The sequence below is a fragment of the Periplaneta americana genome, chromosome 15 (assembly GCF_040183065.1).
Source record: "Periplaneta americana isolate PAMFEO1 chromosome 15, P.americana_PAMFEO1_priV1, whole genome shotgun sequence".
Classification (NCBI taxonomy): domain Eukaryota; kingdom Metazoa; phylum Arthropoda; class Insecta; order Blattodea; family Blattidae; genus Periplaneta; species Periplaneta americana.
This window is the reverse complement of record NC_091131.1, coordinates 158,798,889-158,813,409: the sequence shown is the minus strand read 5'-3', so window position 1 is coordinate 158,813,409 and position 14,521 is coordinate 158,798,889. Positions and strand designations below refer to the sequence as shown.

The 14,521-nt window shown below is 34.5% G+C and overlaps 1 protein-coding gene across 5 annotated transcripts in view; it reads right to left on the bottom strand.

Annotated features, from left to right (window-relative positions):
* Positions 1-13,868, bottom strand: part of Mondo (MLX interacting protein mondo) — a 654,540-nt gene extending 640,672 nt beyond the window's left edge. For 3 of the 5 annotated variants that reach the window (XM_069848440.1, XM_069848438.1, XM_069848442.1), the window contains exon 1: positions 13,428-13,867. In XM_069848440.1, coding sequence (XP_069704541.1) covers positions 13,428-13,750 — 323 coding nt within the window. In that variant the 5' untranslated portion in view covers positions 13,751-13,867. Of the gene's footprint in view, positions 1-13,427 lie in introns of all 5 variants that reach the window. The other 2 variants (XM_069848437.1, XM_069848441.1) reach the window with 1 other exon arrangement.
* Between the last annotated feature and the right edge of the window lie 653 nt (positions 13,869-14,521).

The window sequence follows — 14,521 nt, the reverse complement described above, 5'->3', positions numbered from 1 at the left end:
ACTAGCTCTGTCATCTTCTTCACGGATTGATTATTGTCTTCAATCCCTGAAGATGGCAGAACTAGTCACCAAAGGTTGGAAGCAACAATCCAATTCACCTGGCTGATCCTTCTTTTTTATTTATATAACTATATAAAATACTTTAATACCTATCACAATGTTATAATTAATGTACAGTAATGGTAATATTTCAATATTGATTCACATGTAATATTCGAACTTCTATTCACTCCTAATCATAATTTACTTTTTTATCTTTCTTTCCAGGCCACTTTCATGATTTTCCTGTGCGCACAGTCACTACTTAACATCCATTGTTATTGTTATAAAAGCATGGTCGGTTTAGTCACTGTCGCTATTTACAATAGGAGCATTATTGTAACACTTCGTCATCCCACACCACTTAAACCGTTATTATCTCGAACATGCGAATTCCGATTTCAAACATGTTTATGGTTATTGCTGTCTTACCAATTCTACGAAAGATACTGAAAGTTTCTGAAGTACAGACTTCTCAAAATATATAGTTAACAGCCCCATATATGTGACTGGGATGTGACAACACCCTGCGCGACTACTTAAGGGTTAAGGGAGAAAAGTAAATCAGTAACTGTTAAATGTGGATTTACTGGAAAAGAATATCTAACTAGGGATGTATGCTGCTCTGTTTTAAATGTAGGCCCAACCCTAAATTATAATCGTAGTTCTTAAAATAAAACTCCTGATGGCCTGTTACGAACTCAAGATCGAATTTTTCAACTCAACATTTCACTGGAAAACCTATAGATAGCAGTGGCGTATACTGGTTAAAGGGTTTGGGCTACCGCTGACCCTATTATTACACAAAATATATCTAACAATTACTTTAATTTTAATTACTATGGTAAAACTAATAATACAAAATTATTACATTATGTTATATTATAAACTTTTTCTTTTGTGATTTCCTTGGGCTACCGCCGGTAGCCCGCAAAATACGCCCCTGATAGATAGCTTCCTGTTTGGACAATAGTGCAACACGGGGTTTTGGGATTCTATTACTATGTATGATTTACTCTTGTTCTGATTGTGATTCATTACAGGTTATAATACTATAATTCTTCCATTACATCCTCTTTACATTTATGATCCCACGTGGTAGCCTGTACCTTGCTGTGTGTATCTCATAAATTTCATTTTATTAGCCATTATTCTGCTTTCATCTCTCTTCTTTAATGTCCGTGCCTCACTACAATAACAAAATAGGTCTACAGGTCTTGCCAAGATCTTGTATAAACGAATTCTAGTATATCTTTGTAGGCCTACTAAGGAAAGTATCATAATTTAATTGTTAATAAATTATTCCCATTGTTTTGGTGTAGAGCCTATTAAAAAAATTATCTGGAATGTCTACCTCATCAAAAAAGGATAATGTGTATCCGAGGTATGTACCTACAGAAATTTACTCTTTCTAATATTTTTGAATCCAAACACATTTTGCTAGATGCACAGGGTATTTTCAGCAGAAGGTCATAATTTCTTTTTTGCTATAACTTATTTATTTTCATCAATCAATCAATCAATCAATCAATCAATCAATCAATCAATCAATCAATCAATCAATCAATCTTTTTAATGTATCCAGCTGTTTGCTGACAACATAAAATCCACTATAGTCCACTGTAGTCTATTCAGTTGTTGTTTTTCACGAGAAATGAGGCGTATTTTGATCGGTGTTCATTATAGATGCCTGTTGCTAGTAGCCAGAGGTGGGGTGTAGTCAATATATACTGCAGGGCTGTGTCTTCTGCAACTGGTACTGATGATTTTAATTTACTTCTTTTGTGGTTTATGGATGGACAGTATAGAAGAATGTGTTCCAGATCTTCATCATGATTATTACACCACAGACAAGTAGGATTATCAGAAATGTGAAATCGGTGTAGGTACAATTGAGTGACAATGTGACCTGTTCTGGCTCTTGTTAAAAATGTTTCAACATGTCTGCGCAAGTTTTTGTACATTTCCAGGTCATCTGTTTGTACAGACTGTAAAATTTTTCCTTTGTCAGAAGAGAGCCAATTGTTGATCCATAGGTTTGTAAAATGAGAATTTACTGAAGCAAAAGCATTGGATAGAAATATCACTTGAAGAGGTCTTGGTTGCAAATATGTTGCCTGTTTTGCAATATCATCGACTTTCTCGTTTCCAGGTATACCACAATGACTAGGTATCCACTGAAATGTTATTTCCTTTTGGAGTTTTTTTAGTTTACTTAGTTGTTTCTCAATTGGAATAATTCTATGAGCATATAGGTTTGGTACATATTTAATTATATTAAATATCATCATCATCATCCTTCACGAATTAGGCGTCTGTAGACCTGTTTCGGCCCCATCAAGCAGTCTTCTAAAAGGTCTTCCTGGTCGACGATGTCCTCTAGGTTTATACTGCATCATAATTTTTGAGATTCTTGAATTTTCCATTCTTCTTACATGATCTAGCCAATTGAATTTGTATCTGCTGATTTTTTCTTCTACTGACTCTACTTCTAATTGTTCTAAAATTTCTTCATTCCTTTTTCGGTCTAAAAGAGTATATCCTGCTGTCCTCCTGAAAAATTTCATTTCCGTTGCTTTGATTCTGTTCATGTCTTTTTTCTTTAATGTCCAAATCTCGCTTCCGTATAAAAGGGAGAGTAATGCTAGTGTATTATATATTTTTATTCTTGTAGATTTTTGTACTAATTTAGCTTTTAATGTATTGTTTATTATTCCTAGAATTTGTGTAAATTTGGCAATTTTCTTGTTCACATCTTTGTCATTTTGATAAGATATTTCACAACCCAGATAATTGAAATTTTGCACTTGTTCGAGGTATTGGTTATTGTGTATTATCTTACTTCAGCAAGCAGTATAAGGACATATTAAATACAGCCCCCTTTATTTATTTTCATATCATAAAGTCCAATTTTGTTAAAATTATATATTTAACGTTGTACCTATTAGCATCGTGCATTACAGGTGTTATGTTTGGTTCAAGTTTGTCGAGTACAGCTAAGTTCGATATTCGTCGATGTTCGCTCTGCAGAAGGCAGCCTGCCATGTTTCTTCTGCCGTGTTATGAAAATATTCGCTGTCCTCCACTGCCACACCTTCATGCTTTACCTACTTATGGATTTTAGCACATATCTTAAATTAGTTTTTCATATGAACTAAGACGAATTTTGTAGTATCTTGGTTGCCTTTCTCATGTTCCAACACTGCATGACACTAGCACCTAAATCATCTTCTGAGGATATCACAAGAGCTAAATCATCCGCAAAAAGAAACGACTCTAACTGTAAATTTCTACCGAGTTGTATAGGCTACAAAGAGTTCCAATGAAGGCCGGTTCCAGCTAGTAATGTTCTGTCAGCTTAATGATGGTAGTGCTGAGTGCTTGTTCCAAATGGTATCTGAAGAAGCTAAATGGTAAACAATGAAGTGGGACTGGTCTGCATAGAGAAGCATGCACAGACTTGTCCGTATGTCGACGTGTGACTCCTCACTGCCCGATGACAGATTTTGTTAGGTAGAGGTTGAAGTGAGTCTGCATAGGAACTCTCTGTATATCCAGAAGGAAATTATTTCCATTATCTATTTAGCCTATTTCATCCATAATGAACAACATGTCGAAAAGTCATACCGGTATCTTTGTCTTACTCCTAAACCTATGAATTTTTGTTCATTGTGATAAGACTGATACCATCAGGGCTGCCGAGAAGGGGGGGGCAAGGGGGCAAGTGCATATGGGCCCGTCAGATTGAGTCTGATTACTTTTGATTATCGCGAATAATTATTCACAGATATATACTGGTACTATAATAGTACATTATGCAACGAGCCTATAATGAAGGTAATTAAGAAGCGAGTATGGATATTTATGAAACGAGTTTCATAATTTTCATACGAGCTTCTTAATTACCATTATAGGCGAGTTTCATACGACTTTTTATGCTCGACCATATTTCTAACTTGATATTATTAATTTTCTTTGTATCTGACCTTGACCAATGTCCCGTATGTTGTGAGATGTTGGCAGACGCGAAAGTATTGATTTTTTCTGAGGAACAGATGTTCACATTGACCTTGCTAGGCCATAAGAACCTACAGAGATAACATTGAAATTAAATTTGACATTGAAAAACGAGATGACAAATTGAATTTATTTGAATATTATTTACAATTAACGCTAATTATTATAGTAACAGAACATAACCTTCTGCGACAGTATTGGATTTCCAGCCTCCGTGACTTTTCGCTAATTCTCTTTCGATTGCATATCCGAGAATAATCGATACTTGCGGTTTTATAACGGTAGAAAGCTGACCTGTCATTGGCTGAACAGTTGTAACCTGAGTCGTCATTGGCTGAAAGACCTGACCTTTAATGAGTAGGTGTACTTTAATGGACTGCTACCAGGTGTATAATTACTACATTTCGGCATGGTCGAGCATAAAAGTTTGTAAGAGCATTTGTTACATCAATCTGACATATTAATCAACAATAGTAGAATTAATACAAATTACCATTTCATTACCGGTTATGTAAAATTTAAGGTTTATATAATAGAATATCGGTTTCTCATGTTAACAATCATCGACACGACACTTGAGGGCTCCAGAATTTGCCTGAAATATGTTTCCGTCGCTTGTACCCAACACGTTCAATTGGCTTGTCCTCTGAACTACCAACCCCTGCCGGCCCACCGCAATGTGCTAGTCGCAGGATCACGTTTCCCTTTCAGTAGGGCCTACATAGTATGGTTCGTGACGAAACTTTCGCCTTTTCGTTGTCGTTTTTCTAGTAAATTCTGTTCATTAGTGTTACCAGTGGACAATGGACAAGTAGAAGCATAAGTCGGGAGCTGAGAAGCACAAGGAGAGACAGAAAAATTGGAAGATATTAACAAAGAGAGTAGAACTTTGTTTGAAGTTAGTGTGAACTTGAGTGACGTTGGAAAACTAAAAAGCAGAAGACAAACTGTGTCATTGAATGTGTTGTTCGACCTTTCCAAAAACAGTATTAGGTACAGTATTTTCAAAACTCAAGAATGGAGAATGTGTTTCCAGAGACTGGCTAGTGTGGAGTGAAACAAATCAGAGAAAATAGTCACTGTACTATTTTCCCTGATTTGTTTCACTCCACACTAGCCAGTCTCTGGGAACACATTCTCCATTCCTGAGTTTTGAAAATAATACTGGAAAGGCTCTTGTGTGTGTGAATTTGTTTCACTTGCACGTATTAACACATCATTTTTACTATTGTTTGCTTTTGCAATTCATTTTGCGTAATTTTCAGAAAAGTCTGTGAATATGTTAGAAATTTTATTTTTCAGTCGTTGACACGACCAACATCCACAGAAAACACTTCCACAACTACGATTTCAGACTTTCGATTCACACCATGTTAAATAAACTTCTACAACATCACTACTATATTGAATAATTATCCTGTAACATGAACAACAACAGAACATACGCCCATCATCTGATTAATTACAAACAGTTTAAACCCAACATATTGGCATAAACAATAACACCAAGATCTACAAAATATAGGCAGTTATAACAGGCCAGAATTTTATACTATGATATGGAAAAGTGAATACCTTGTAACAAAATATTGTAATTTGCAAATCCTCACATGCATAGTAAAGCATTAAATAGAGTTAGCTCATCATTTTTATATTTTATCTTACTTTTAGCTTCATATCATGACATTGTTCATATTATCGTTCACATGTGATGATTTGCAAAGAATATACCCATGATAATGTAAGTATATTTTAATTGTTGACAGTTGGGGTATCCACAATTCAACATTATAAAACTAAATCATATAATTTTTTAATAGGTTTTACCTTCATATGACAGTAAACATGTATTGTATGTGAATTGTGTAGATAACATTGAGAGTATTGATATTGTAAAATGACAGAGTGTATCTGATGATGTTGACATGGTCAACGAAAACGTTCATACATCACACAATTTATTATGTAAAGGTTAACACCTAACAAAATATATAATGTAGTAAAGTCAACGACTGAAAAATTAAATTTCTAACATATTGTTTGCTTGTTCTGATTCAATACTACTGTTATCAGAATTTTTTTTCGAAACAGCCACAACCATCAGTATTCACTTCTAAGCATGAACTGTCTTCATTTTTGACAGCCTGAACAGACGGACTTGAGATTGGTTTATTTTCTGCACCTTCACAAGCAACGCTCAATTTCACCCACCAACTTCAAACAAAATGAAGGAAATAAAAATGTATTCAGAGTAACAATATGTCAAGAAAGACTGAGTAACCTTGGCCTCATTATTCTGGAGAACGATCATGCTAAGTCTTTAAATTTTGATGATATAATTGATGATGTTGCATCAATGAAGTCAAGGAGAGTTTTGTTGATGTTGGCCTGCAAGTCAGAAATTACAGCTGTTTAAGAATAGTGTTTTATGAAAACGAAACAAAACAGACGAAAGTTCCGTCACGAAACATACTATGTAGGCCCTACTGAAAAAGAAGCGTAATATATTATTCTCATGTGAAGTTTTGCTAAAATTTTTCAATGTAACAAAAGTGTATATTTTTAGATTCATATCTGTGTGTGAGGTTATCTTTTATTTATTTTGCAAATAATTATCATCAGAATAATTCGTAACATGTAATTTTTTACATTTTTTAACGGGGCCCGAGCACAATATTGCACTGGGGCCCATAAATCCTGTCGGCGGCCCTGGATACCATTGTCACATCTCACTGCAATTACATTTGTTTTATAAATATTATACAATATTATGAATACTAGGTAGCAAATATTGTGTTATTGAATGTCTCGATGATTTTGCCAAATATTCACACACCCCAAAAACTGAACACAGGAAAATAACTTAATCTACAAAAGCTCTTTAATTTGTATCTTTCATTAAAGGTATTTAGCCTATTAGTAATTTATTAACTGGACATCGTAAGTAACCAAAGACAACAGCAAGGGTAATTTTTATTTTATAAAATATCGCTAAGTATGTGTGTTCATAGAGCATATTTCAAAGGAGCATACCAATATCTTCACTCCTCTCTAGGAGTTCTAGAAGTTAAATATTTGTCAGGGACGATCAGTAACTTATCTGAGACTGAAAATTTGACAGGATCACTTTATCAAAACTGTAGAAGCATAAGTCACCTCGAAAAGATGATGAAAAATCTGTGTCAATGAGAGATCGATCACAAGGATTGAAGAAGGCAGATCTCATCTCTACAAGATCCAAAAAAGGATCTCTCGTTAATGCATCAACATTGGGCAGTGCACCTTCATTTCACTCAACACCAGGTCAGCATTGGTGGACTATTCTCTTTACTGACTAGTTGAAATTCAGACTAATGTCTTGTGTGAAGATGACAGCCAATACTGTATATAGCTACTTTACTGCTAAGCAAAACAGTGTATAAGATGAACAACACTGGTCAATTTCACTGTGAAGGGTGTTACTTTCATTGAGATTCTTCGAAATTTAACTGGAATACAATAATTAATAAAATATTTTTACTAGTTCTTTTGTACTCCAATGAATCTTCACTTCTTGCTCATCAGACACAACTAATTGTTTTTTTTCTAACCATTATTTGTCAGGTGATATAAGTGAAATAAACAATGTGATGGGTGTAACATGAAAAAGACATGCATAAATTAATGATACAGTTTAACTGATAACTCTGTGAGGTTCACAGTTTGAATGAATTGTGTTACCTACTTTCAGTGAGAGAAAAGTTCAAGGAATCGAGTGGTATAATAGATGTAATTAAAATATTAAGCCTTGCACTTACAATTTAATTAATCTTATGTGACGGGTGTTACTTGTCTGAAGAAATTTCACATTTGATTTTTTTTTTTTTTGGTTCAAATCATAGAACATACATTTTCTGTAGTTCACTACATAGACTTAAGAGTACTGGTAGCCTAATATCAACGGTAGACATATGTTTTCTAAGTGTGCAATTTTTTTTAAGTTCGAGGAATATCACTTTTATTGACGTCGTACAAAATTTTGTCCAATATTCTTTTGAGAAGATTAACTCCGTACGTAGATGAAATTATTGGGGATTATCAGTGCGGTTTTCAGCGTAATAGATCGACTATTGATCAGATTTTTTGTATTCGACAGATAATGGAGAAAAAATGGGAGTATAAGGGTACAGTGCATCAGTTATTCATACATTTCAAAAAGGCATATGACTCGCTTAAGAGGGAAGTATTATATGATATTCTTATTGAATTTGGTATTCCCAAGAAACTAGTTCGATTAATTAAAATGTGTCTCAGTGAAACATACAGCAGAGTTCGTATAGGTCAGTTTCTATCTGATGCTTTTCCAATTCACTGTGGGCTAAAGCAGGGAGATGCACTATCACCTTTACTTTTTAACTTCGCTTTAGAATATGCCATTAGGAAAGTTCAGGATAACACAGAGGGTTTGGAATTGAACGGGTTACATCAGCTTCTTGTCTATGCAGATGACGTGAATATGTTAGGAGAAAATACACAAACGATTAGGGAAAACACGGAAATTTTACTTGATTCAAGTAAAGCTATCGGTTTGGAAGTAAATCCCGAAAAGACAAAGTATATGATTATGTCTTGTGACCAGAATATTGTATGAAATGGAAATATAAAAATTGGAGATTTATCCTTCGAAGAGGTGTAAAAATTCAAATATCTTGGAGCAACAGTAACAAATATAAATGACACTCGGGAGGAAATTAAACGCAGAATAAATATGGGAAATGCCTGTTATTATTCAGTTGAGCTCTTATCATCCAGTCTGCTGTCCAAAAATCTGAAAGTTAGAATTTATAAAGCAGTTATATTACCGGTTCTTCTGTATGGTTGTGAAACTTGGACTCTCACTCTGAGAGAGGAACATAGGTTAAGGGTGTTTGAGAATAAGGTGCTTAGGAAAATATTTGGGGCTAAGCGGGATGAAGTTACAGGAGAATGGAGAAAGTTACACAACACAGAACTGCACGCATTGTATTCTTCACCTGACATAATTAGGAACATTAAATCCAGATGTTTGAGATGGGCAGGGCATGTAGCACGTATGGGCGAATCCAGAAATGCATATAGAGTGTTAGTTGGGAGGCCGGAGGGAAAAAGACCTTTAGGGAGGCCGAGACGTAGATGGGAGGATAATATTAAAATGGATTTGAGAGAGGTGGGGTATGATGATAGAGACTGGATTAATCTTGCACAGGATAGGGACTGATGGCGGGATTATGTGAGGGCAGCAATGAACCTTCGGGTTCCTTAAAAGCCATTTGTAAGTAAGTAAGTAAGTAACTTTCACTTAGTAAATTACAAATATGATGTTGACAGGTTCACAATTGTACTTCTGACGCTCTAAAGTAAATTAATACTAATATTTAATAGAAACAATAAAAAATACAGCCATAAAATCAAAATATTGTGGCTAGAAAAAACGGATTTGCTTTTGATATTAAACTGTTGTTCCTAACATAAATTCTGGTTTACTTTTTAGTATATATATACTATATATACAAATGCTAAATATAAATTTATATTTCTCACAATGAAATTTAATAAATTTTACTAAAACTGTAATTACAAGACAAAATGCAACAACTTAAGTAGCATCATACTCAGAGCTGTCTCAATTTTTACTATTTGGACAGCTTTTCCTAGTGACTGAAATTTCGTACACAGGTGAATCACTGAAAATACTAGTGTTTATTAATGCAGCTTTTCTTGCCCTTTATTTTCAAACTTTCAGTTTTGTTTTCTTACTGCTCACAGTAAGTTCTTTTCTTGATAGCTTTTTTATTCTCCTAAGCTTTTCCCTCTCTCTCTCTCTCCTTCTGCAAATAGTCTTCATATCTGTGTTATTTGGATAAAGGGAGATGTCATAAAAATTAGTTTGGAGATAAATGAAAATTAAACTTGGAACTCTTACTGAAAATACTTTTCTACACAAAACACATCAACTGCTAGTATTCCTTTCATTTTTGCACACTCACTTGTATAATGTAACTTGTGTGTTCATCTGGGGAACAAATTCCATCTGCACAAAAAATTACTTTATCTTTATTTACTTTTCTTCGCCTACGGCATTCAGGTTGCCTGTCAGCTGCTGATTTCCCCATTCTGCAATTAAATATATACGGTATCCAGCTATCTCAAAACGTTAAAATAAATAATTGCATGGTTAACATGCAGCTTCGTGTATCCTAAAAATGCTGTAGCTTAATCTACATTTATTTTTAGATTATGCTAGTGGTTAATATCTTCAGTAATTCATTCCTTGTTAAGTAAGCAAGAAATAATGTTACAGAATAGAAAAGTACTATGACTAACTAAAATAGAACATAAGTGGGCCTACATTTACCTTTGTAGCCTATAATTTTTAAGTAAATCAGAACTTTCGACCAAACATTCAGCTTAATGTAAATTTGGTGGGAAATCTTTTAGACAAGTAAGCTTTTGGAGGAAACAGGTATTGACGACTGTTGATAACTTAAACTTCAGATTTACCAACATTTGAAACCTATTTAATAATGTGTTGTGGGAACTACCTCCAATAAATCAAAATACAGAATTCCTGTGTTCTCCGTGCTCTAATTTTGTAACACCCGTCACATTAAAACACTTGTTATTTTTAGTTTAAAAAAAAAACTTAAAACATACTGTACTTTTGGCATCATATTTTGACTTAGCTATCAAAAATTGGTGCCTTCAGGACAAAAACTGAGAGCAAGAGAGCAACTTTAAGCATATTCTGTGACAGGTGTTACATAAAAACACTTATTTTTAAAATAGCGAATTTTTAAACTCACTGACATTCATAAAAGTAAATACTGATTTTGAAGTCTTCTTAATAATACTTAATAATTTATTTAATCTGACAGGATTAAGGCCATAAGGCCTTCTCTTCCATCCTACCAGATAGCACGTATAAATATAAAAAAGAAATACAAACACTGATGAAAATGATACAACTTAAGTTAAAGCCCTATAGAGGGTCAACAGAGTCAACAGTACATTATAGTGCTCTCATCGAGCTAATACAACGAAAAGAAAGAAGACAGAGATAGAAATGATGTTATTGATAACTGACAATAATAATAATAATAATAATAATAATAGTAGCAATAATAATAATAATAATAATAATAATAATAATAATAATAATAATAGTAATAAATACATTACATATTAATTTTCAATTTTACAACAGCAGAGTTACAATATTTACTATATGTCATGGGTTAAGGTGAAGTTGCGCAACCTGACATGTGTTCAACAAACAATTCCACGAACTAGAATGTGATTTTTTAATTTAAATTTGAATTTTGATATTGTCCGACAGTCTCTGACGTGGTCAGGGAGAGAATTCCAGAGGCGTGGAATAGATATGCTGAAAGATGATGAGTAGAAGGATGTTCTGTGCAGAGGAATAGAGAGAAGGTACATGTTCCGGGTTCGAGGTAGTGAAAGGTAAACAAAACGAGATGCTAGGTAAGAGGGTGTGGAGGTGTGGATGATTTTAAATAGTAATAAGAGAGAGTTGAAGAATCTTCTTTCTTTAAGTGGACTCCAAGACAACAATTCTAGTGACGGTGTTACATGATCGAAACGAAACGAACGCAGATATTGTGAACACGCTGTAATCTATGGGCAAGATCAGTATTTAGATTCGTGAGTAAAGAATCGCAATAATCGAAGTGGGGCATCACTAAAGTTTGGATCAGGTTCTTTTTAAGGCTGAGAGGTAAAACATTGGTTCTCTGTCTGTTAATAGAATTACAACAGAGAACAGCCTTGTTTATTAATTTTAAGTTATGGTTTGGCAACGAACTGCCAAAGTAAATTTGACAGATCAAAAGTACACACTAAAAATATTCACTTCAGATGTACAGTATGTAAAACAAAGACGAACTAAATAAATCGAACTTTTCTGCTAGTTTCTAAAAATATGAACTTTTCTGAAGAAAATGATATAAAGAACATAAATACTGAACACGAAATTTAATTTTAACTTCAATGTCCAACCTATCGTGGAATTGACCTACGAGGCTGGTAGGTCATAAACCACCCTTTGATAGGGAAAATTCCTAGAGAGAGAGAAAGAAAAAGAGAGATAGTGTGTATTTGGGAATAGTGGTCAATTCAAATGAGGTGCTATAATGTTACACTAATATTGAATGTAGTGCTGTGGCTTTCATCGGTCATTATATACAATAACCAGTTTTAAAATCATAACAATGTGTGATATGATTTGATTTCCACTGCAGCCCAATAACCTTCGACTGTCATGCGCTAACAAAAGCGGGTAATTTTTCAGAATGTGTCGCTACATAGACACACTGAAAAACTTAAATAGTGTGTCCAAGGTATATTACTAACCTAACCTCTCCTGAATCTCTGACACAGGTTAGGTTAGGTTAGTTCAGAATTTTAGTATAGCCTACCTTGCAAACACAAAGTTTAGGTTTTGTGTAAAACTGGTCTATGTGCAGCGACACATTCTGGGAAATTGCCCAAAAACACACCATATATTGTTACAAAATTAATTGTACTCTGACAATATTCGTCGGTCAGGATTTAATAGACTGGTGCAACTGACAATACGCACATTTCTAGATTCGATTAAGCGAGTGTTTTGTTATCTCTGCATGGTATACTACTTATTTACATTGACTATAAACGTGAATATTCTGAGTCTCGCAGTTCAGTGTCCATCTTTCTGTGCATTTATAGTATTCATAAATGGTTGGGCTATAACTGCGTGCGTGTGTGTGTGTGTGTGTGTGTGTGTGCAGACGTGCCACTGACTTGAAATATTGTATTTCGCATAACACGAGAGATGTAATAAAATACTTTTAGGAAAAAAACATATGTTGGCTCTCCTGCACGGAATTACCGTAACTTTATTAAAACTTCATGTACGCACATTATAAAGGTTTACCGCTTTATCGTTTCGTTTTATAAAGCGGAATTAGACTTTGAACTTTGAAAAGGTTAGTAGAGATCTTTCCATTTTTTCTGAATAACGTATGACTTACAGTCAACTCATCTCCGAAGACAGTTGATTTTCTCCCATTATCAATACGCTTAATGAATTGTCACATGTTTAAATAGATTAGATACTACCTACTTATAGCCAATTTCACATATTGTATGAAACATAATATTAATCACCAAAGATATCCAATCTTTAGGATGGTAAGTTTCTTAATGGTGAACAGTAACCTTAATTAGGCCTACAGTAAGGAACTGAAAATGCGTAATTCGTATAGAAAATGACTTCCTGATGTTAAAAAATTTCAATCCAAAAATAACCAGTTCAAATGATTTCACCCCATTTTTTATTTCTACAAACTTACCTGTATGCCAAGGACATGCATTGAAACAATTTGCTCAATGATGAATCTATGGACAGTTGTTGTGCTGCTCTTTCTTTCGTGTTTAGTCTACTAATTTGAACAGTCACACCGACAGTGTTGGGTAAAGAAGTTCTTCCTTCTTCTTCAGGTACTGGCACTGCCACTAAGTCATCATCATCTTGTGCTTCCAATTCAAATTCTGATACCATGAAGTGACCCGAGTGAATTGTTTCTTTCTCGGGCTTTTTTGGTTTACTGTCTACAGAATCTGCTTCCTGCGTCATTATGGTCACTTTACGATATATAAGTTCACCGCACTGCATTTGTACTGATTTCAAAAGTATGTCACTAACACTCACAGCTGTATAACTTTGTCTTCCTTCCACCACTTACTATCCAAACTTGCCATACCTCACATATCGCCATGTTATGATAAGATGTGACGTACAAATTCGATACCAACGACTCTCTTGTTGAAAGTGGAAACTACATTAATGGTGAAGTATTGTAAGACCAAGTAATGATGGATCAATCGGTAAAATTGAGCTACATATTACTGTCTTACTGGAAAACAGAAGTTGGTTGCTTGACGGTTGTCAGCCCACTTTGAGGTCTGTGGATATAGAGGGAAAAATTGGATCGGTGTCGGTTAGAGTTCCCGAGTAGCTCAGTGGTAGAGCGTTGGTACGTTAAACCAAAGATCCCGGGTTCGATACCTGGCTCCGGAACAATTTTTCCCTCGAAATTATTCAAATCAACTTTACAGGGAGTTATACCTGAAAATCTTGATTTGCAGAGAACCTTAATGTAAGAATAGGTACGCCATAATTCAGTGGTGTATAACTTGTTGGATGTAGTCGTGCTAGGATGCCACTTCGATACATTTTTCTGCAACCTGGGCTCGCTCTGCTTCGTTATTTTGTTTTAATTTTCCTATTTGCGTCTACTCAACTTTATCTATACTAGGTAATAATAAATTATCTAAACTTTTCTGGTAATTTTCGCTTTTCCAAAAATAATTGGTGTTAACATATAAGGTAGTTTCCTAGTACCCGGTACTCGTCACATAAGTCGTTTTTGTGTTTGCACAGTGG